Below are 24,976 nucleotides of genomic sequence, written 5' to 3' on the forward strand. Positions count from 1 at the left end.
TAGTAATACTTGTTAAACCATAGTGAGAGGAAAAAGGTGCTATCATCTGCAGACCGCTTAAAGTCGTAACACTCCTGAGCATATTCTGCCTGAGATCCTTGGCCTTGCTACTCTCTCGTAACCATTCTTGGGGTAAGCAAAGAATAAGATGGTCGCATGCAATAATTTTCCTACCTTAGTAAGAGGATTACCAGAAATCCGTATTTTATTTGTTTTTTAATAACCTCCACAGGAGCCTTGAAGCAAATGAATGTATTTGGCAACAGGTCCTACACAGGCGTATAAACCCTAGATAAGCTAAAAATGTGTTGTTTTTTTTTTAAATTGATTCTTTTTGTTTCCCTTGGGCAATATTGGTACGGCCATTTTCTAATCTTTAATTGAATGTTAGAGTTAGCATGTTGATAACTTGGTTTAATATCAATTTAATTCTATTCAGACTGTGGAAAAAGTAATTACGCTATTTGACGTAGGGAAGGACAGGCTGAGGAAGCTGGAGCAATTTGATGTTACAAGACATTGTACACTAAGACGTGTCATGCTGATTTTTACAAGGACATACTTACTGTGGTCCAACCGACCTGCTGACCCAGGTCTGTAAAATACAGTGTAATGATGGAGGACGCTGCAAGGCTTTGAATGTTAACAGAATCCTTCAAATAGGGCCCATCTGGAATGACAAAAAGGGAAGAGAAAATGGCACAAACAGCACACATCTGTTCAGTGGTTTATTATAATGCATGAGCTGCCCTGCTAATGGTCAAATAGCTGAACCCTTTTCTTCGTGCTGAACTATACCGACTGTGCCTCAAATGTAAAAGGCACAGCTTGTTTTCTGATGTATTTAGGTGACGTGGTGCTTATTTTCCTAGTTAGTAGCTTATAGTATTTCTATGACAGCTTTTCTTCCCTCTTTTTAACAAAAGAATGAGGCTGACATGACACTGGATGGCAACACACAGGAATTGTTTTGATGCTATCTAGACCATCAGAGACACACAGAGATTACTTTTAATTCTGTCTTGCAAGACTAATGGGAAAGTCAGTGTTACACAACCTCTTGGTCACTGATGACTTTTGATAGTTTTTGTCTGAGTATTTGCATTTTTAGGGTATTTTACAATTGGTGACAATACCATTGTGATGAATGCAAGTTCTTGGGCAAACTTGCCAAGGGCTTAATAGTATGTTGGACATTTTTAACATCTGAATGAATACTTACTGCGTTCCAGTTGCAGGCCAACACGGGAAGGGTACCACTGGGGACCTGTTCAAATCACAAAGCATGGCTGTTAATTTCATGGCGTGTGGTCTAAATTTCTCTCCTTGCTAGTATACCTTATAGCGGATGGCTGCAAAAATGAGGTTTAAAAAATCATCTCTTTGGTTGTTAACTATACAAGGAGAGCAAAAGAGAGCTAGGAGAAATGCAGAGTACATACATACAGTTTGAGCAGAAATCTGTTTTCCCCAGCCAAGTGCTGGATGGGCCATTCTCTTTGTTAGCACATGAAAAACGCAGTGTGCATGCACCACTGTGAAGAATAAAGACTATATTGCTTACAATATTGGCCAGAAATCCATTTCAAATGGAGTCGGTCTAGCTTCTACTCCTAACATGATGCTTTTTGTACCAGCCAGTCCATAGGGGTGGTTTAAGAATATAAGATCTGACTAGGAATACACAAATAGTGCTATTTCTTAGTCACAGATTCTCTAGTCAGTAATCCCATTAGGCAGGTAGTGGCACAGAAAGCAGAGGCATCTGGGTATGTCATGCTGACACACACATGATTTCCATGATACACATGGCTTAAAAACGTTCTCTAGAAGCAGCTTTTTGAGTGGTCTAGTTTCAAGGCTGCTCTTAGATGCACAATAACAGTTGGAGGTTGCTATAAGATGCCATTTGATTTTGGATGGAAACCGGTCAGTTTGTTCAAAGAGGTAGCAATCTGTAGCTTCATTTGTGTTTCTCAGTGCCAGAGCAAGTAAGTACCAAAGAAAGATTGCAGAAAAGATGGTGGCAATGCAAACTATTAACTTTTCCCATTCTGTGTGGTACCTATGTTTAAGAGGCTGTGCAGACTGGAGGGGAGCAGCCTGGGGCAGGTGAGGACCAGCTAATCCAGCACACTCTCATTTCAAAAGCACTTGGGCTAAGTGTGAGTTTCGTAGGGAAGAGTGGGTATTAGATGAACCTGTGAACCAGTACTAATAGCAGGAGGTGAGACACAGCCATCAAGTAAGGCACAAACTTTCTTTTTTCCAAAGTTCCAAAGCAATCCATGGCTATTAAAGATAACAGAAGGAAGACAGAGAAAGAGCAGCTGTCTAACTTGTCAAGGAAGATATTGTTTGCTCCAGGATAGCAGATATCAGTAGTTATGTGGGATCCTGAAATGCAGTGCACCTTTGCTAAACTGGAATCTTCCCGTCAACACCCCTAACTCATACTACAGTATGTTTCAATAAAAGACAATTTACCTAGTCCTGGGGGAACATGCTTTTAGGTATGAACCGTAATCTGCGCAGTGGCAAATAAAGGTTGTGTTTAAGCATGTCATCCCACATTCCCAGTGTTTTAGCCTGAGTGCACCATTATTTTCGAACATACTCAAAGATTCAGTCAGATGGGAGAATGCCTTTGCTGCTGCTTGTCTGCAGTGCCACTGTTATCACAATGCTCTGTCTCAGATTTAAAGGCCATGCATAGGATGCTGTGTGTATTTTGCTGGAAGGACCTGGAATTGACTGTTGTGATTAAGCTAAATTCAGTGTCAGAAGCAGCTAAATTAGGTGTCTAATCAGCACACCAATTAATTCTTGCTAATGCCTGTCAGAACAGGGGCTTGATGGCTCTCTCCAATACCTGGACCCAGTAGGAGCTGGCGGATTAGCCTCACCTACCATCAGCAGAAGTTCACAAGTGCCTGTACTCCAGATAGAGTAACCAAGCACTCATTAAAGACAAAGAAATAGTTGCAGCTGTGTGCAATGCTTGACAGCCAGTCTGCATTCCCACATCTGGCAAAACTCCTCTTGCTTCCAGCTGAAGCTGGGAGGTTTCTTTTTTCCAGGGAATTTACTTTTAGTAGTGTTTACTTCCCAGTTTATTCTTATTAAAATTTTCATAGAATCACAGAATGGCTTGGTTTGGAAGGGACCTTAAAGTCCACCCAGTTCCAACCCTCTGCCATGGGCTGGTTGCTGCCCACCAGATCAGGATGCCCAGGGCCCCATCCAACCTGGCCTGGAGCACTGAACACTTTCCCTTGATGCCAAGGATGCATAGTCGTGAATTATTATCTACTCTCTACTACAGTGAGAGTACATGAGAGTTCGGCATCCTCAAGAGGTCACGTTCCCTGTGTGTTCCTTGGGACCAGCATTGCTACTCTGTTCCTGTCTGTGGAGTTCATGATTTTGGCTCAGCATTTCACGCTTGGATGAAAGCTGTAAAACCAATTTAGGATGTTTTAGTCCTAAACAGAAAAAGCCAAATATTTGTTCTGAAAAAGTAAAAAACTTTTGGTGCTGTTACCTTAAAACATTTTGATTTTTCCAACACAAGAGCAGATGATGATATTTTCTTGGAAAGTGATGGTGAGGTAAAGAAAGTCAGCACTGAGTTGGTTCTTTGTGTTCTGTTTTTAAAAAGGAATGTGAAGAAAACTGTTTGATTTGAGACAAGTTCTTTGTTGTACCTGCCAGTATTTAAATCCGAAACTTAAACCTAAGCCAGCTGAAGGAAGGATATGTAAAAGCAAACGGCCACCGTTAGTTTGAGCGAATCCAATGAATGTAACCACCTACTAATAATGGAGATAAAAAGGAGATGTGCTATAGAACAACCATCTGAACACTTACTAAAATGACAGCTTTCATCTCGCACCCAGTTGCCAGTGCCTCAGTTCAGTACCTGTTCTGTAGTTAATTACATGATCAAATGCCTATTTATCACAGAGTATTTACGAAGTTGTGTGGACCTGTGTAACAGCAAAGGCTGACAGAAATACAGGAGGATCTCTCCTGCTGGGAAATTAAGTGCGTTCTTTTGGACTCAGCCCTGCAAAAGCTGTTCCTCTGGGGAATGAGGAGCCTAAGAAATGCTAATAGGAGCTGATGGACATAGTTTAGAGATAATTAGCAAAGTGACTTTCCGTGAACAGCTAATTTTATTATCTGTTAAATTGTTTGCTTCTTCATTGTTTTTTGCTACCCATGCATCTCTTATAACAAATAGGGTTAATAATTACAAGCAATACCTGCTGTGATATGAATAGGATGATGTGAACAACAAAATTACTGTAATCAATCAGCAGCAGCGTGTTGCTTAAATTTGCAGAAGTACAGGAAATTCTGGGGAACACTGCAGCACCAATAGCCCTACATGGTCACCAAAGGCCAGGCATTAGCTGGGGAATGTAACCTTGCCTGTATGAACTGAGCATGCCTGAAATGTGCTCATCACCTTATCCATGTCATTTTGATACGTCTTGCAGGAATAAGAGGTTACTAAGAAATACATACTGCTGTGGAGGAGAAAGTGTTTTTGTATGTAGTATATGAAGGCAGATATAGTGACACACAGTTTATCTGAAAACTAACTTCCTGAGGTCTTTCTTTGAAAAGTAAATGCTGAACAAATATAGTCATTCTGTGTCTGTGACCTTAAGCAGCACAAATGTTCTTTGTCTGGGCTGGAGCAGCTGTGTTTGAGCACTCTCAGGAACAGAAAGCTATCAACATGCTGACAGTCACAGCCTTGCTGCACTGAGGTTTGCCTGCCCTTGCTTCGCAGAGCTGACAGCAGGATGCTGGATGCTGAAATGACTTGAAGCTGTTGTATTCTGCTTTGGTTTGGAAGAAAAGGCTGTGGGATTTGTTGTGCGAGCATTGCATGTGAGTGATTCTTGAGCTTGAAGGCAGTAAGCAAGGCACATGAACTGGGCCACAAGACCCAGAAAGAAAGTATCTGAAGGTATTACTGTGCTTACTTTCACTGTAATGAATGACAACTGCTGAGTACTGTACTGGTGCAAAACTGAGCTAGTGGGGCCAGGTGAAAAACCAGATGCTGCTTCCACCCCTTGCTAGGTCTTGACAGCATGGGGCTGGCCCTCCAAAGGTGCCTACTGGATCCAGGGTCTTTGACAAGGCTTTGTTTTTCATTGTAGCTGCACCTTTGATGTGCTGCATCAGAATGTTCTGAGAGGGAGCGAGATCTTGAGCAAGATCTGTGTTTCTATGGGAAGTCTGCAGAAAGAGCAGGCCCAGCACGTCCAATTCAGTTAAATCTCAGCAGGGGAATGAAATGGGTGTTGGTTTTAATGGCTCTGAGCCCAGGGATAAATCCCTTTTTCAGCTTCCATTTCTTCTGTGGTGCTTAGGGACATGATTTAGCAGAGGGTTGTTAGGGTTAGGGTAGTATGGTTAGGTTGCGGTTGGACTTGATGATCTTTAAGGTCTTTTCCAACCTGAGCAATTCTATGATTCTATGATCTGTTTCATTTGCAAGCTTTCCAGTTAAGATTTTTGGCCAGGTGTTTTCCAAAGGCACCTTGACTGCTAGCTGCTATGGCAACACAAATAACCACTTTCTTAAGAACGTGACATTTGGAAAAGGTGTGGTTTGATCATTTATTTCTTCTATTTTTTATGACACATCAGTGCCCCTAGCTGTGAACACACTGCTTGCACTGGGAGAGCAAGCCATGGGCAGGCCAAACTAATGCCAGCAGATCTTGGCTCTACCAACAGTAAGCCACTCCTGTGCATTTCTTTTTCCTAAAAAAGGTCCTCAGACTTTAGCTATATTCCGATTGGGTAATAACAGACAAATTTCTTAAGAGTCAGCATAGTTTGTAGTAATGAAGATCAATTGCTGTTAGTAGCATACAGAATATTATTTGTCATTTAGAGGTCGATTTCTGTCACTAGCGGATTAAGCTTTCAATTTTCCATCTCAAACAGCTTGACACTGAAACTAACTGAAAATTTAGACAAGGAAAAAGCATCAGAAACTAAAAGCAAGCAAGAATACAGACAATATTTATATGCATATTCGAATAATTAAGAAAAAAAGAAAAGAAAAACTTGCCTTGTGCATTTCAATTTTCCCTGTAGCCTTCTACAGATGTTATAATTAATTTTGATCTTTGTGTGTGGGATTGCATTTAAATTAATGTGCATGGGCAAGGAAAGGGAGTGAGGCTCGTCTTTTGTTTCATTAGTAACAACCACACAACCACAGAGCAGAATACAGAGAAACAAGAAAACAGATAAGGGAATACCCCTAATTCCTGCAAGGAAGTGAGGAGATGCCAGAAGCATGGTGCTCCAGCAGCGCATCCTAAGTAAAGTCTTATATCTTCCTAAAGACTTCTTAAATCTTCTTATAATAAGTCTTATGAAAGGCAGCTGAGGTTGTTCAGTCTGAAGAAGAAAAGGCTGAGGGGAGACCTTTCGGATCACTACAACTGCCTGAAAGGAGGTTGTGGCAAGGTGGGGTCAGCCTCTGTCCTGTAGACAGTGATAGGATGAGAGGGAATGGCCTTAAGCTGTGCCAGGGGAGGCTCATGAAGGGTATTAAGAAAAATTTCCTCTCAGTAAAAGTGGTGATGCACTGGTAGAGGCTGCCCATGGAGGTATTGGTATCACCATCCCTGGAGGTGTTCAAGAACAATGGAGACGTTTCATAGAGGCATGTGGTTAGTGGGCATGGTGGGAATGGGATGGGGTTGAACTGGATAATCTTAGCGGTCTTTGCCAGCCTTAATGATTCTGTGATTTTATAAAAAACACAGTTTTGTCAGATTAACTGTTGTGCAACAAATGACCCAAACATGAGAACTTGCACATTAAGGGACATGCAATTGACAAATTATATGTTTCAGGGACTAGAAGGTAATGGTCTTTCTTTGTCTTGCCTGCTTGTATAACAAGGTATGATTTCCAAAAACACAGCTTGATATTTGGTGGTTTAGGCCTAAATCACCTCAATCTGCTCACTTTAGGAAGTACCTGGGGGTCCAACAAGCTCATCTTGTGCAGCAAAGATAGCTCAAAAACTAATCTGTGCCTCTACCTCAGATGTAATGGGTAGAGGAGAGTCCTACCCCAAGCCCTAGCTGTGCTTCTTTAAGAGCAGTTCTTAGCCAATTAACTAATAAAATATGCTAATGAATTATCATTTTCTTTCAGTATGTGACTGTACAGCTCTCTCCCCAGCCTCTAATCTAATTAGCATGCATTCCCTCACTAACCTTAATAGCCGCATTTTATTTTTCATCTAATGGCTGCACCAATGCCATCAACAATCAAGTGAACACATTTGAGCTGCCATGATTTCTTCCTCAGCGCAAATTAAATTCTTGTAAATTCATTCCCAGATTCACCATGCTGAAAATGAATCCCCACTAATAAGAGGACTAAGTTGTAGCTTCTCCACAAGCCACGAGGAAGAAGCAGCACAGAGCTGCCCTGCTTCAGCAATGGATCAGAAAGATGAGTCAGCAGCTCTGTGATGCCCCCCATGCACTCCCTAGGAGAAGTTTATTTCAGCTGGTTTAATTCTCCCATCCCACCACTTAAATTAGGTTAAGTGGAGGCTTCTGTGCCTCAGAAGCACAGTTAACGAGGCTTGGAAAACTGCTCTTCCCCCCTCTGCATACTGGAGATAACTAAATGCAAGAGCAGGAAATGGGTAGGTGTACAAAGAGCAGTTAGAAGCAGGCACCTAACTAACACTGTAACCGTGGGAGTCACGCAGAGAGAGGCCAGTCTGCATTTTACATGAGCACAGTGAGTAAATGAGCTGCAAACCCAGAATAACTTGCACATTGATTATTTCAATGGTGAATTATTTCCAGCAGCAAATGTATTCAGGATCATTGCGGTTTGGGGACAATTTAGAAAGAGGCAGAACTCCCCACTACAATATTACTTTCGTTGTAAATCATTTGTTCAGCTTCTTGTCTTTGATGAATTGCATTCATTAACTTGAAATAATGGTAAATATCAAGTTTTATTTGAAAGATTTCTTATTTTGATTGTCCTTAGACATTCTCCTTATGCTCAAATAGGAAAATAAATAAGCAGGGTATGAACATAAGAGAGCAAACCAAATGCTAACACATCACTGTTACAGGGTGACATGTGCCACGTCTGAGGTGCAGACAGGGTCCTGAACTCTTGTCCTGCTCATGCGAGGTTCCTCTCATTCTAGTATGAGACATTTCCTTCCTCTTCTGTTATCTCAGCATGTTTGCTCACTTCTGTAAGAAGTCTCGGCACAAACAAACCAACAAAAAAACACCACTTGATGTAGACACAGAGCACATTTAAAGCCCTGAAGTGATCTAGACCCTGCCATCAGCAGCAGGCATCTCATTAATGGCCATGAGATTCTTTTCACAGTCATAAAGAACCACTGGGGGTGAGCTCATCTTGAGTTCCTTCAATGAATGTTTAACCCACATGAATGTGGCGGTGAGCAGCAGGTTGAATTTGGAAGCCTGTTGCTCAGATAAAATCATAATACCAGAATTTGAATCAAGGTACGAGCTCTTCAAAAACAACAACAACTTTGGCATCTTCAATTTACAGTTCAGTAGGCTATAGTCCTTCATTTTAGCTGCACATTGCACATTCTCTAGGGCCTGGATTGCTTCTCTTTAGGGCCTTGTACTGTCTTTTTCTCAGTTGAGCCATAGGCACTGTAGTAAGACACGTTGTAAGTAATAGCAGGCAATTCTGATAAACAATTTTAGTTGTTTCTCATCTAGATCTGTCAATTGCATCTCCTGCAAAGAAAAGGAAAGCGAAGAATCTAGCTATGAAATTTCCTTTTCTTAATGAGGCATTTAAATAGCATCTCACATTTGTTCTCCAGTTGTTTACATAGGATGTCATTTGTGATGCATTGTTAGAGCCCTGTAAATCTCAGCTGGAAACAATATCCCAGAGAGCAGAGAGGACCAGTTCTGCTTCAAGCTACATCTCTATAGATTCATTGCCTTTTCTTTTGTTGTGTTATTCATCTGAAATGATATCTGTAATCCCACTAATGAAATGCAGTAGCATAGCTTCAGATGAAGCATCTGCCAAAAAGAGGAAAAAAAAATCTGAGTTTCTATTAAAGGTTTTGAGATGATCTTTGCACTTTTTTATTATTGGTTTGAAATACCACTCCTCCTCCCCCCCTCCCCCCCCAAAGGATCAGCTTATTTCACAAGCAATTAATGAATAGCCCAGCTTTTGTGTTATAGACACCTTGCTGCTTCCAGTTCAATAGGTCATTAGGCATATATTTAAATCATTAATTGTCCCAAACAGTTCTTAGGGATCACAGCCAAAACAGACAAAAGAGTGCAAGGTAGATGAAAGGCAGGTTAATTGTTCTTATTTTATAGATGAGAAAATGAAGCTTGAAAGGAAGAAAGTGTCTAGCACAAAATTCACCCAGGTCAATAACATGACTCGCATTGGTTTCAAACTAAGCATCGATGATCTGTGTCCCAAATAATAAATTCATTTCAGAGCAAATTAGGAAACTTTGAACACCCCAGTCATCCCTCTGACATTTATTGTTATCTTTAAAGACCAAAATGCTTGAAATATCTGACCCTAGAAGTGCTGCTTGAGGTCGTCCTGTGTGGTTAAGTGCATTGCTATGGCATCAACTGCATAAGCTAAATCTCAACCGTAGTATTAGTAACTGTACTGGTTTCCTAATACAAAACAAAGTGAAATTATTCTTTATAAGCACAGTTATATTTCAGAAAACAAAATTCAGGGGATGTCTGATCACTTACTTCTCAGACTGATTTAATATCTCCTCCTATGTAAGTAATAAGGTTCAAGCACTGCGGCTGCATGGTCTGGTTTTCAGTCTCTTCTGGAAGGCTACCAGGTAACTACAGCATTATGACTGCAGCTGAATTATTCTCTGTCTTTCCCTTTGGAAAACAGGACAAAATTGTTGTGTGGGTTTTTGTTGTTGTTTTGTAATTGCATTTGATTGAAAGGAAGAAAGCATCTAGCACAAAATTCATCCAAGTCAATAGTGTGACTCCCATGCTATTGCGTGGGGAGATTGCAATTTGAGGTGTAAGTAGAAGCTCTAAATTTTTTGTCGCTTTGAAGATGAAAATCACTAAGTTAACTTAGTTTGGCGTCTGCTTTCTTTTAACTATGTTATGTCAGTGATGCCACGCTCATTTCCTGGCTAGCTATAAGAAAAGAAGTGAAAATATTCCCAGCTCTTACAGATGCAATTGCCTTGACAGATAAACCATAAATTAAAGCCACACAAGTCTATGCCAACAGATGGACTGTTGCATTTTATATGGAGAAATCTGCACAGATGATGTGCCACGAATAAGCTGATTCAGAGGTCATCCTCCCAAAACTTCTTGCTGGGGAGATAAGAACTGAAGCTGACTGGTCAGGCTGTTCTCCTGGCTACATCAGCATGCCAAGGCAAGAATTCAGGCTTCTGTTCTCTACAGAGACAGGATGCAATTTACTCATGGATCAGATTGGACTGGGAGCTGGGGAGGAAGATGGCAGGGATTGCTTGATTTTCCATGGAAAGATCTGTTGCTCACTTTGTGCTTAGCTTTGCAAAAGAAGAAGTAAAGGGTTTAAATATGTATGGAGCTCACCGTACCAGTAGCAATAAATTCAAGGAGTTTCTAGTCAAGTGAGTGGTGTCAACAGGCACAGAGAAGTAAAAAGATCTTAGAATTATGTCATTTGAGGGATACTTAAATTCAGTGTAATCTAGTCTCCCATTAGTATCTGCTGTGTGGCTAAGACAAGAGACAAATCAATTATAAAATGAAATAAATCTCATCGTGTTTCCTCCTCCTAATCTAGTCATTTTCATTTTGGAGTTCAATGCAGATGAATGAGTAATTTACCCAGATGAAATCACTGTACTTCATGCTGCCCATTTGCAATAACTTCCCATCCCTAGCATTTCACCTTCAGTGTTAATTTCTAGTTGAGCTATGAATGCAGAGAGAAGAAAAGATATTGAAAACAATCAGTGGATGTGACTGCCAGCCCTGTGTGTCCTGTGAATCTGCGCTGGGGATGCAATGCTGGGCCCATGAGCTCTGCTGTAAAACAGCCTGCACAGAAGGATATTGAAAATTCATTTATCTATGGATTCGAACTGCGTCTCTGAGGTAGTATGAACTGTGTAGGATAAAAACAGGGAGGAAGGACTTTGAGATTTGTTTGAAACTCTATTTTGCAGCTGCCTTCCTGCAAAGAGAGTGCTGCTGGCTCAAGGCAGCTCAGGACAGTACAAGATCATTGCTCTGTTTCCAGAACACTGTCTTTTTCAAAGCCTGATGTTCTAGTATAGATCAGGAGAAGGATCCCTCTGGAGGGTGCTGTGTCCTAGATATAATTTATTTGGGTCTCTTCAGTTGGTGAGACACATGAAGGGTGCAGGGTTGACTGACAGGCCAGGACTAGGAAGTCAGATTGGGAGAGCCATAAATAGCATAATTCAGCTTCTCCAAGTCCCCAGCAGGTGTATTCATATGGCACATGAGTCTCTCCAGGCATTAAAATTGACAGATTTCATTACTTGCTTCAACCTGAGAATCCAGCTGTAACAGTGTGGAGAAATCAGAGGAACTGCAGGTTCTCAGCAAGACTGTTATCAGGCAGTCCTGATTGTACAGAGCCTGTAGGCAATGCAGTGGCTTAGCAGTTACCGTTCTTACTGATACCGCTCTTAATGACTAATCCCCACAGCATCCTTCCCAACCTCTTTGAGCCTTGCAGTTTAACACTGCGGACATTCTCTAGAAGGAAATTACATGATACAGAAAGAACAGCCATCCTTTACAACAGCAGTACTGCATCCAGCTCTTGCATTTTAGCATAGGGCTTGCAAACCGGAGAATTTTTCCTTACACCCTTTCACTTAGAATCATGCTACCAGTTCTCAGATACCATTAAAAATACAGAAAATATAAAGTACATAGTTCAAGAAACATCTGGACAATGTTCATAGTTAAACAGTCTGATTTTGGGGTGGTCCTGTGAGAAGACAAATGTTGGGCTTAGTGATCCTTACAGGTACTTTCCAACTCATTATATGAGTCTGTGATTCTATGGAATATGCAGGATGAGAACAGCAGCTGAAATCTGTCAGATGAATGCATCTTAACATATTGCCAAGCAGCTCGCATGGAGGATACTGAAGGAGAGGTAGGCTCCCAGCATGAAGCAGGAATTGCATTGCTTCTCTCCTTGTCCCCTCTCCAGAGGAAAGCAACAAAAGATATCTCAGTGGTTTTCCAGGGGGTATAGCTTTCAGGATCTTAAGAAGCAGTCACAGGACTGTACAGCAGACCACTAAAGTTTCATAACGTCCAGAAATTATGCTGTTTATTCTTGAGTGCCACCTACTGACAGTTTCTTCCATAATGATTTACTTTCACCAACGCTGCTTATTTAACATGCTTTATGTAACATTTGCTAGCTTAGAAAGGGATACCTGCAGATTCGGATCTCAGTGATTAGAAGTTAGCATCTTATTGAGACAGCTCGCAGTTTACAGTGTTCCTTATTTCTTGAGTACTTCCAATCCCTCTGCAGGATGGGATATTCTGCACGTGTTGTTTTCAGTTCTTGCTTCTGCTTTGCTTTTTCCTTCTGTGCATCGCCAGGTTTCCTCCCATCTGCCCTTCCTTATTTGCCTGCTGCTTCTGCCTGGAGGGCAGTTTCTGATCTCCCTAAGCTTGCTCTTCTGACTTCAAAGAGTAGTTACAGTTGTGCTACCTCCCTGTGCGTCCAAGATTTTGTGATGGTGTTGCAAAGATCTTATTTCCCCCCTCCTTTCTGCTCTTCCTCCACTTTCAAGAACTTTTCCAGGAACTCCTGTGCAGTAACCTTGAAAATACTGAACTCCTTGAAATCACAGCCTTGTGATTATACTTATACTAATAGTTCTAGATGTATTTTATTTTAGTTATGTGATACTTGGATTAGTGTTATTATTTCTACAGTTCTTCATTTTCTATCTGTAAGATAACCTCTTCTGCTGGTCCAATACGTTTTGAAAAGACAAGAATAAATTAAAGATGAAGATTTATTGCTAAGGACAAAAGCTTGCAAAGTTTAGTCTACAAGCAAGGCAGCCTGGATCTACCACCTGCTACAGAAGGCAATGGCCAGAAAGGAACTGCAGTTCAGTGCTGACCATGGTGCTGTGCATCTCTGCCACGGTGGCTACGATGCCCAGGGGCTGATCCAAAATCCAAACCTGTGCTCTTCAGTCTGGAGAAAGCCTTTGAATTCCCACAGAAAAGGCCATTTGTCTTAGATAGTTACCTCCACTAAATGCTTATAGATCCCTGAATCTCCAGAGATACGACTGGGATTGCCCTGTTGAACTCAGCGCCACAGAAAATAGTGTTAACTTTGGCTGAGGTTGTTCCTGTAGAGAGAGTTTTGCTAACATGAGACCTGAGGAATAATTCCGTATTAGTTCCTGGATTTCTGAGTCTGTATTTTTTCATATAAATACAGATCCAAAGTAATGTTTGACTGACTTAGAAACTACTGAGCAGTAACATGTTATGTGTCACTTGCATTCCGTTTCTTTTATTTAATGATTAACAGTCCCCTGCTGCAATTCGTAATTCAGTCTTTTTCCTCTGTACTTCAATCAGGCAGCAAAACCTGATCTGTGACAGAGATGGTGCTTGTGAAATCGCTGCACAGGGGTTCCTCTCACTCACTGAAAGGCTGACAAGACACCAGCTGAGGAGAAAGCTTAATTGCATGGGTGATCAAAGGATAATATACAAGGACAGGGAGACTGTAAGGGTGTCCGCATAGGAGTGTTTTAGCAAAGATTATAGGGAAGATGTGAGTCGGGCACACATGAAATGACAGAAATGAATGCATGAGCTAGTACAAATAGACACTAACCAAAGGCATCCGCAGATCAGCTGCAGCCGCTTCGTGGCTTTTGCCTAAAAGAACTGTATTCTGAAAGCTGTCATCCCCCAAACTACACAAAGAGAAAAAAGGAAAGGTTTGTTCTTTGCCAGTGGAAAAGGAGAAGGGGGTAACCTCATGAAACAATAATACCCAGGCTGAGCTGGGAAAGAGAGATCAAAGCAATGAGCTGGAATGGGAAGAAATGACACAGGACACTGTGACACAGTGTACTCACTAGAACAGTGGGAATTGAACTAAGAAACTGAGGACTGAAAAAGCCAGCCCTTCTATGTGCTGTAAAGGGCCATGCTGTCAGAGATTCAGTTCATGGTTTGTATTATGCTTTGTTGCACTGTTTCTTGTCTTCCTTATACACAGCTCCACTTACATCACTGGAAGCATTTGAGAAGTAAGGTACCTCTATATATGAAAACAGGTGCCATTAAGATGGCTTATATGCAAACTTGTGCCGTTTTACCCCAAATCCATTAAAAACTTCATTATAGTTAAATTGGGATAAGTCTCTGTGCCAGTGATCAACTGATTTAAGCTGAATCAATATAAACCCAGTTTCAATTGATTTAAAAGAGTATAAGCAGAAAAGCACACCATTTCACAAAGCGATGGGAGGACATATTTTTATTGAAACATTAAATCTTATGCACTCCTTTGGTGCTCCATTTCTAGCCTATGTTTGTTTGGCCTTTATTTGCTACCCTCAATTCTTTTGCATCTTTTTCTAATCAACTTAATAGTCCAGTTCAAGTTAACAGCCCTATACAGACCTGTTTATCCCACATGAGTGGCATTCTAGGCTATGAGTCCTCATCACAAGGAGCACTCTGCTTTCCACAGACAGAGAAGGAGAAATGTGCTCCCATTCTAGAAGCAAGGCATCAAAATTGAGCTCTCTACAAACACACACACAGTATCCAGAATTCAAGGCCCACCATACATATGTTTACATCTAGTAGCTTTCAGGTATATTTAGCCTCTCTCACTAAACTACTAACCCAGCAATTCATAAAGGATAAAGGGAAATGCCATCAAACTTTGGCACCCAGCTGCTCGCTTTGCTGTTCCTCTCACTTTTCCTCCTGCTGCCTCTAGTGAGAGCTGGATGTGTATGACTAGGAGGTGGCAGAAAGAAAGGATCCAGAAAAACTGTTCTGTTCCCCAGCAGCAAGACAAGGGGGATCTTCCAATGTGATTGCTCATTTCATCTTATGAGCAAGGTCCATATCTGCAGTCTGTATGTGCCAAAAATTATGCATTCCTGAGCTGTTTTCTTCCTTACCCATGGACACAAAAAGTGAAAAAGTGAGGCTAGAAAAACGTGAGTTTGCTCAGACCATTAAGGAACTGGACTGCATTGAGTTAATTCAGAACTTTGCCACCTTGCCTCCATGATCCCAGAAAAGTCATTCAGTCACTCTGTGTTTGAGTTCCCTGCTACAGTAGCTGTTTGGTCCACATGGTCTATTTACAACCAGCTTGAAGCAGTCTAATGTTATCGAAGCTTATCTAATATAACCCTGGGAGAGCAAATGCAGCTGAGATCTTGAATTGGCACTGTAATGTTAGAAATGGGATAGAAAAATATTGCCCCTCTTGAGCCAGCGGTGTTAAATAATGCAGTCCTCTCCTTCCAGCCTCTCATGTCTGTGGTAGTTACAGTAGAACCTTTCTCCAAATGCTGCTCTAATTTAGCACTGGAGCTGTCAAGCCAGCCTCAGCTTTTGTGTGAGAGTTCATGAAAAATAAATCTGACTGCTTCTGCAAGCTGAAAGGCCTCTAACCATGCCTCCAGCCTGCTAGCCACAGTACTTACAGGCTTTGTGAAATTTGTGTTTCACATCTAGGAGGGTAGATGATGGAGGTATCTAAAAAAAGAAAACAGAATGCAAGCAGGTTAATTTTTCCACCTTTTTCAATCTAAGATGCCTTCCCCCCATAAATGTAGAGAGAATTCAATTTGTCTGTAAGTTCTTTAGGCAATAATAAAGCAAATCATTAAATTCCCATCTCACATTTCATTTACATCTTACCCAAGCCACTTATGCATGGACAGCTGAAAGGTAAAATCCCAAGGGCAAGAGGGAAAGCTGCTGGCCCTGCTGAGGCAGCAACTGCCCCTCAGATCAAACCAAGGGGGCATCTTCAAGGGTTAGCTTTAAGTTTAAGTGTGTTAGGACCTGGCTCTTAGAGACAGGAAGAGGTTTTTTTTCTGGAGCCAGTAGTAAAGCTGGGAATCTTTGTCCTTTCTGCTTGAAATCAGTTTCTTTCTGCAAGCTGTCTTTTGTGTGCAGTGAAGCAATTCAGGTGTCACAGTGTTAGGTGGCAGACTGGAGGCCATTTAGGCTCTATTTTATTATGTTTATTGATTTCTTAACACACTTTTTGTACAAAGTGTCTGAGAAACACACTAAGAATTTACTAGACTGAAAGTCTTAGAAGTAAGTAGCCTGAATTTACAAGCAAAAGGAATGGAACACTTCAGAAAGAAATACACTAAGCTTGAGATTGAGGTGGCAGTGGCAAGGGCCTGTTCTTAACAAGACCATCCCTTTCCAGTTGACACTGATTTATTATTCTGTGTTGAAGAATTAAGCTCAGAGACTAAGTAAATGAGAGTGTATCTTAACTGTGGGGACCCACTTTGTCTATAGTAACCTCATGGTTACAGCTCATGGTTACACTCATAGCATAGAGCAGACCAAGAGCCTCTTAATCTCCCTTTGCGCAGGGATGCCCCTCATGGTTACACCTGCACAGAGATCCTTTACACCTTGATAACAAGATACCTTGCTGATAGAGATCCTTGCTAAGTGATGAACAGTTTTAAGCTTTACTAAAATTATATCTTAGATTGATTGTGCATATATAAACTCTCAGACATAAACCATTGACACATAAACCATTGACCAACTCTAGGAGTGGATCCAGCCGCACCTGGATTCGATGCTTCTGTGGTACAAGGAGTTTAGAAAGCAACAGGGTCCGCTCTGAACCCTGAACTGAAGTGAGAGAGTCTCCTTGATGAGTGTGTTTAACACTATCCTCTATGCAGTAAATAATCAAGTGTACCCCACAACCTCAAACTTTGCTAAGCCTCCATCTTCTTTAAGATTAAGCTTTGCTAAATCACTATATGCTACCAATATATTCCTGCTTCCTTCTTATGAGTGAGGTGTTTGAGTTTCCAGCCGTGACACGCTCGCAACCAGGTTTGGTGTTTGAACCGCATAGCTGGACTGTGCTCCCTTGCAACATTTATGAGTGATGTAGAGCTCATTAGCAAGGGCACTGCTGGGCGTGAGTATGTCCAAGCTGCTTGAGGCTAGAGCTGCTTTTAATCATGCCAGCTCAGGCTGGGTAGTTGATTGGTTAGCTACTCGTGGTCTGGCAGCTCTGTGTGGCACCATGCTGTGTGGTCTGCATGTGCCCAGGGAAGGCCTGGAGCACGTGTTCTCAGCCAAGAGGGCAGGAAGACATTTGTTTTGTGGACCAGCTGGCTTGGAGATGGGCCATTCTCTTCTCTTGAGGCAAACTGCATAGACAACAAGTTGAAAAATAACACAAATGCCTCCTATTGAGAATGAGCTGCGACACTGAGGAATCACAGTGTCCTTTCCCAGGCAGAATAATGAGGCTATAGCCACAAAAGGATGAAATACATTTTTTTATGGTCTGGATAATTCTGTGTCCTTTTTCTTAAAGGCGTCATAAAACAACCAGTGAGGCTATAGATTCTGATATTGATCGGTGTGAAGATGGATACTGAGACATCAGCTTACTACTAAGAGTGCTCTCTTTATAAACCATTAATTATCTTTTGTTCTTTTCATCCTACATCAATACAAGCTAAAGGATTGTAAGGACTGGAACATCATCTCCTCTTATTACCCATTGTGCTAGATGAGTAAAAACCCTGAAACATTTCACTGTAATTATTAGTCCTATTCTTCTTTTATTCTTGTAAATAATTTATGAAGGGACTATAACCTTTCTTTTCCTCTAATTCAGCACTTTTCAGATATGCAAAGGGAAAACAGAAAGACCACCCTTGGTTTATTTAAAAGATCAGTTTCATTTGAAAGATGAATTTCATTGTCAAAGCACCTTGGTTGGCACATTTATCTTCTGCATCTCATGGTCAAGCAGTTTTCTCCAACTTCCCAACTTGTATATTCTAGGTTTCAAATATAGGTGACTTTCTAACAAGTTGTCATTGTAATTAAGGCTCAAAACTACTTTTTCTTCACAAAAAATAAATACATATATATAAAAATTGCAGATTTGACAGGTATGGATGGCGTTCATTACATTTTTCAGAAAATTATGATTTAAAAAGCTCAGATCCTGTTTTTCTTCATAGCAAAAATATTCCAGTACAGCTGTTCAAAGCAACTTTTAACTTTTCGGGAATTAAAGAATGAAAGGATCTTCTGGATCATCCATTCCACTTCTGTCCTTCATTTATGCAGCAGCGCACAAAGCATTACATTTCTTTTAAGATTTAAAATACAGCGTTAGTAACTTGGGCTATGATTCAAGGAAAAGCCGTAATTGGAAGATATTATGAGAATCTGAAACTACCTTTTGTAAGTGCGGGCTAATCTGATAGTTTTCCATTTCATACCTCTTTTGCATTTGTAAGTAAAAATATATATATAAGTAATATGGTTATCTGTATGTAATTACATCACACAGTCCTTATACTGAGGAATTAATTCAGTGGTTACAGGTTAGAAGGATATCAATAGGAATTTGAATAAAATAAGCATGAAAGTGGTCATTTGTTCAGCACTGACTGCTTTTTCCCTCTCTGGCATGCCAGCACTGCTGAGTCACCTCCTTTACAGCAGGCCATCATGTTCCAGGATTGCAGAAATTCAGGTATTCTGCCATTGCAGCTGTTTTTTAACTGCAGACAGCCTCATTCTTTAGCCAGGTACATTTGTTCAAAAGGGTGACCATCAGCTTATCGGAGCTGAAGCACTGATCCCTAAACAGAAATGAGGCTAGTGGAAGAGATGGGTAATTTCCAAATTCAGCTCACAACAAATACCTCATAATTACTGCTTTGACACCACGTCTTTGCTTGGGGAACATGCTGTATTGTTATAAATCAGCAGCAATCCACAGCAAGTGAATCAGGGAAACACCCATTCTAATTGATGTTTGCATTTTGAGAATTTGCCATCCACATCCAATTCCTTTTTCTTATTGTTAATCTTCAAGAATGGGTGTTAAGAATGGGTGCTGTGAAAACCTCCCTCAGCATGTCCCACAATGGTTTCTTTGTTAGCCCGTTGTGCCGGTCATGCCCAAAGAGATATAAATATCTTCCACATTTAGGCAAGTAACTCCTTTTAGACAAGCGTTGTCAGCAACTACACAAAGGGTTTGCATGAAATGCAGCATTTTATTCAATAGATCACAGCACAAACTCTATACTGGAAGAAAAATAAGGTCTGGTCTTATGCCAATCCTTCCAAAAACCAGAGAGATTCAGCACTGTGGTTTTGGCTCTATTACAGCCGCATTGCTTAGTCTCCTAGAGATTATTTATGTGGTCACCTGAACTGTGGCATATGAGATAATCCAACTGACTAACATTCCCAGTAACAGTAGATCAATATATATATGAATGCACAAAACTGCGCACTTACTGGGTGTGGGCATGTCAATTCAAACTAGGCAAGCTTGTCTCTGAAGATGTTATGTTGTTTTTGTACTACAAGCTGGGTGCATATAATAAATACTCTCCCTTAACAGAAAAACAGGGAAAAAAACAAACAACCTGAAAAAGAAGCGTCAGACAGTGGGAAGAGCTTTGTCTCCCCCTGCTAAAAATGATTGCGGAAGTAAAGAGAAAGTGATCTATTAGCCGATAGAAGGCTTGCAGGCCATCCCTCGATTTACAGAGCTCACCGTGTCATCAGCACAGGCATCTCTCTGTGCCTTCTAACCTTTAGCTGAAGAGAAATGAGTAAGGTTTCTGTGCTCACCTTGAGAGCAGGGAAAGTTCTGTCACATCACTTTTCTAATAGGAAAACGGAGTGGTTCTGGAAAACCACTGTGGATGTGTAAATTCATGTTGACTTTGAGTTTTAAAACTGAAATAGAAAATGTTTGTGGTGGTTGTGTTTGTTGGGCAGTTGTTTGGTTTTTTTTTAAGACTTGAGTTTCATGAAATGCTGAAAATTCATTTTGCTGTGTTGTTTTCATTTCCTTCATTTCTCATCCTTACAGAACTTTCATTACTTTCGCATTATTTTCTGACACATCACTCGTGATAGTGTAAAATAACATAACACCCTCTCCAGCGAAGAAAAGTCACCTGATAGGAAATAGGATTCAAATATATGAATGCACTATTACATTGTAAAACAAATTGCACCTGAAATATTTATTGTGTCATGAGATCGAAATGTTCCAAAATTAATTTGTAATATTGTCTTCCTCTCCCAGATCTCCATGTCATTGAAAGGCCAAGATTCATTTGATTTCACCGTAATATGAAAACAACGTTTAGGGTGTGGGGGGATGGAAACAAATTTTGCCCAGTTAGTTCATTAGACAAGCAGAAGCTAAGTGACCTTTTCAACTCTTTTCTTCTCTTACAGGTGTATTTATGTTTGGCCAATAGGTCCAAAATTATGTTGGTGAGATCAGACAGAAAGATGGAGAGGCAGCCAGCCTCCCGTGGCCCATGAGGTTAAGGATGGAGCTGGAAACAGAAAGGAACGGGAAATGGAGGTGATGTATGAGGACAATTAGATATCATCTGGGCAATCAGAAATCTAAATGCTTTTCACAGTGCCAAGTGCTATGAGGAGATATTTGCTCTACCTCTGGTACAGATTTTCTGCCACAGTTTATTCTCCTGTTTCAAAGGAGAGCTTGCATTTTAAGAACTTCTAAAAATCCAGAATTGTTTAAACATAGACAGGTATATTATAATTAAAGCAGTAATATACACTGTTAGGTATTTATAGCTCTGTTGCAGCTTAACCTGGCAGGCAGCTACTACCACACAGCTCACTCCTCCTGCTCCAAGTGTGATCAGGAAAAAAAAAATAAAGCTTGTAGGATGAGGTGAGAATGATTTACTAAGACAGAAAAGATAATTAATAGTAATGATAATATTATACAGATATATACGTATATAGAAAACAAGTGATGCACAATACAGTTGCTCACCACCCAACAAGTAGCACGCAGGCAGTCCCCTCCAGCCAATTCCAGTCAGTTTTACAGTGATGTCATACAGAATGTCTCTATGACCAGCTTACATCAGCTCTCCTGGTTCTGTCCCCTCCCAGCTCCTAGTGCCCCCCAAGTCCTCTCGCTGTCAGGGCAGTATGAAAAGCTTAGGAAGTGAAATGTCCTTGTCTCTGCACAGCACTGCTCAACAACAACTGGAAACATCAGCGTGTTATCAACATTGTTGTTACTCCTAAAGCCAAAATTTAGCATCGGAACACACACTGTGGAGAAACCAGGACAAAGATCCACTACTACATGGCTCAGGTATTTTGTGAAGAATCACAGGACTAAGATTTCAGAAAGATCCTGGAGCATACTCTAATGGACCAATAAATCCTGGGCAGGAGTATTTTAATGCTACAATAATGCCTATATGAAATGCCGTTATAGCCTAAATTTCCATCATGGGTTGTGCTGATTAACTGTTAGACTAATAAAACACCTACAGCTCCCTACGGTCTTGTATTGCTCCACTACATTCGTAATTTGCAATTATCTGTGAATTACCTTTCATGCAATACAGCAAATGTGCAGCTGGGGTAAAATGTCATCGCTTTTTAGGGAATTAGAACATTTTCACAGCGGTTGAGGATCTGTCTCTACAGATATACTTTCGGCCCTCTTCACTGCTCTTGTAGCATAGCTGGCCTTTGCAGCTGGCCGGGATCATGGAATCATAGTATGGGTTGGGTTGGAAGGGACCTTAAAGATCATTGAGCTCCATCCCCCTGCTGTGGGCAGGTAAATGAAGACCTGGAGCACCACTGGTGCCTCATGAATTACATCTCTTGTTTTCATCAAGCTTTGAATTAAGCTTTGTTGGGCTTTTTTCTCTTTTGTATTTCACTCTATCTTCCCCCCTGCTGAAGCTTAGACCTTTATAGCTAAGATAAGAGCTGCATAAAAACAGCCATTTAAAGGCATTTCTAAGCTTTGAAAATTAGTATCAGCTGAAGCATCAGTCTTTGGTAGTGGCTTTCCTCCTTCTTTGAACTACTCTTTTACAAATGTTAAATGCCCTTAAGTTACTAGCTTCTCCTTTCCTCGGTCTCTCTCTTCTAGATAAACCCAAAACCATTTATCCAGGTTTTTCATCTAAAAAGTTGTACTGAAATAAGAACGGTAACTGCAAAGAGCAGAGATTAATGTCCAGTTGCTTGCTAGCTGTAGCTATACTGACATTAAAATAATGTGAATTTCTAGTACAGCAGGAAGAATTCAATTGAAGTGGATTGCTTCAATAGAATCTGAATATGTTTACCTACTTTGAGAAGTGTAACTAATAACTGAGGAGGAAAATACTTCTGATATCACCTCCAGCACTAGGAGTAGGCATAAGATTCACTTCTTATGGGCAAGAAAATGCACAGACATTATAACAGTTGTAAATGTAATGTATTTTCTTGCAGTGTCTCCCAGCAGGGACCAGCTCCCTGTTGAGCTACATGTGGGGAAAACATGCAGTAAAAGACAATGGCACTGCAAAATCCTCCTTTCAAAAGGAAGTAGAACAGGATTTGCACAGCAGTGAGTTCAGCTATTTCTTTCTGTGTTCCTTCAACTGTATTGCTGTGGGACTCACTATCAAAAAGTGCCCTGCTCAAGGAAACCACCTCCTTTGACTAGCCGGTTATTGAATTCCTTTGGGTACCCTTGGCACCAAACAGCAACAAATATCCTTAAAGAGAGACTGCTTGAATGAGGGAGATGATGATCCCAAAAAATCCTGTACATAAAACAAAGCAGCTGTGGAAATGCACAGGTTCTGCTCCTTCCCCACAAGAAAGAACAGAGTTCCGTGAAGTTAAATAATAAAACTGCAAGATTAAAAAATAATAATAATAATAAAGCTATACAAGGCAATTCAATATCTCTTTTCAGGAAAATGACTTCAATATTATACTGACTTGACTTCCTTACTAAAGAAGCAAACAGGGAAGGTCTGATGTAAAAGGCACTGCACGGGTTCTTTGCTGAGTTCATTGCCTACTTCAGTAATTGCATTTGCTCACCTAGAATGAATGTGGTATTTACAGAATAGCCTCCACATTGTGATGGTTGTGATGTGAGAAGTTATTTTTATTTGCTAGATAAAACCACGGAAAAGAGAGCTGGTGGTGGCTGTTCTTTTTGGCTGCCCACTCTCTGTGACAGAGCCACAACCCACAGGCAAGAAAAAGATTTATGATAGTGCACCTGAATGCATCTGCTTTTGTTGTCCTGCCAGTATAAATCAGAAGTAACTCTGTTTATTGTTAAACCACAGTGTGCAGATACTAGGGCACTACTCTTTTAGGTGCTTTAGAAAGAAAAATGATTGCAAACTCCTTCAGACACAAACAAGGCTACCCTTTCAAATAAATCAAAAGCAGTCCTATTTTATCTTTGCGGCCAAAGGTGTAGTAATACATACTGAGCGTACCCTCAGCAAGTTTGCAGATGACCCCAAGCTGAGTGGTGCAGGTGTTAGAACAGAAGGAAAGGATGCCATGTCCTAAAGGACCTCAGCAGTCTTGAGAAGTGGGCCACTGTGAACCTAATCAGGTTCAATAGGGGCAAGTGCAAAGTACTGATTCTGTGATTCTACTGCATTTGGGCTGGGGCAGTCTCAAGCATCCAGTATAGAGTGGGATATGAATGGATGAAGAGCAGCCATGAGGAGAAATATTTGAGAGCACTCATAAATGACAAATTGTATACCAGCCAACTGTATCCTGGGCTGCATCAGTAGAAGCATGTCCGGTAAGTCAAGGATGGTGATTGTCCCCCTCTATGCCATCCTTGTGAGACACCATCTGGATTGCAGCATCTAGATCTGAGGGCTCCCAGCATAAGAAAGATGCGGACCTGTTAGAGAAAGTCTAGAGGAGGGCTGTAAAGATTATCAGAAGACGGGAGCATTGCTATAAAAATAGGGTGAGGGAGCTGGACATGTTCAGGCTGGAGGAAAGAAGACTGTGAGGAGATGTTATAGCAGCCTTTCAGGACTAGAAGGGGGATTATAAAAAAGATGGAGACAGTTTTTACTAGTGAAGGTAGAGAAAGGACAAGGAGCAATGGTTTTAAACTGAAAGATGGTAGATTTAGATTGCACATGAGTAAGAAATTCTTCACTGTGAGAGTGGTGAGGCCCTGGCACGGGCTGCCCAGAGAATCTGTGGATGCTCCATCCCTGAAATTCTACAAGGCCAGGTTGCATGGGGCCCTGGGCAACCTGAACTAGCTGAAGGAGTCCCTGTCCACAGTGGGGTGGTTGGAACAGTCTTCAAGGCTCCCTTCCTACCCAAACCATTCTGTGATTCTATATGTTGTGTTATATTTAACTGCAAGAAGAGTCATGTATGTAATTGCCTGGAATGATGCACAGGCTTGTGTTAGGCTGGATGTGACAAGAATGTGTAATGAGAAGACAGCCCTACACAGTGATCCTTCAGTTTAAGAAAAATAATGATGTTCACATCACTTTCACTGTTTGCATTGCATGGCATGTCTACACTCATAAACACAGTTAAGTGTTCCTTTAGTTTAAGAAAAATAATGATGTTCACATCACTTTCACTGTTTGCATTGCATGGCATGTCTACACTCATAAACACAGTTAAGTGTTCCTACAGTACATACTGTTAACACAAGTATTTAATTACTAGTGACTTAGCTTTCTAAGTCCTCTTCTGTAGGCATTAGGTTGCCATTGTGCAGCAGACATAACCTGAGTTTGCACCTC

The 24,976-nt window shown here is 40.9% G+C and overlaps 2 protein-coding genes across 3 annotated transcripts in view; one reads left to right on the top strand and one right to left on the bottom strand.

The window, feature by feature from the left end:
* The window catches only part of TECRL (trans-2,3-enoyl-CoA reductase like), a 50,430-nt gene that overhangs the window by 21,217 nt on the left and 4,237 nt on the right, over nucleotides 1–24,976 (bottom strand). The window contains exons 2-4 of one of the 2 annotated variants that reach the window (XM_015861575.3): nucleotides 15,809–15,860; nucleotides 1,223–1,267; nucleotides 582–670 (exon numbers count right to left, since the gene is read on the bottom strand). In XM_015861575.3, coding sequence (XP_015717061.1) covers nucleotides 582–670; nucleotides 1,223–1,267; nucleotides 15,809–15,860 — 186 coding nt within the window. Of the gene's footprint in view, nucleotides 1–566; nucleotides 671–1,222; nucleotides 1,268–15,808; nucleotides 15,861–24,976 lie in introns of both variants that reach the window. The other variant, XM_015861573.3, reaches the window with a different exon arrangement.
* IGFBP7 (insulin like growth factor binding protein 7) overlaps nucleotides 1–24,976 on the top strand; it is a 79,999-nt gene that overhangs the window by 11,101 nt on the left and 43,922 nt on the right. Inside the window, exon 2 of the mRNA XM_085546801.1 lies at nucleotides 20,610–20,742. The gene's annotated coding sequence lies outside the window, so the exon portion shown is untranslated. The remainder of the gene's footprint in view (nucleotides 1–20,609; nucleotides 20,743–24,976) is intronic.

This window comes from Coturnix japonica, chromosome 4 (assembly GCF_054131305.1).
Source record: "Coturnix japonica strain WE chromosome 4, WE-NBRP24, whole genome shotgun sequence".
NCBI classification, from domain to species: Eukaryota; Metazoa; Chordata; class Aves; order Galliformes; family Phasianidae; genus Coturnix; species Coturnix japonica.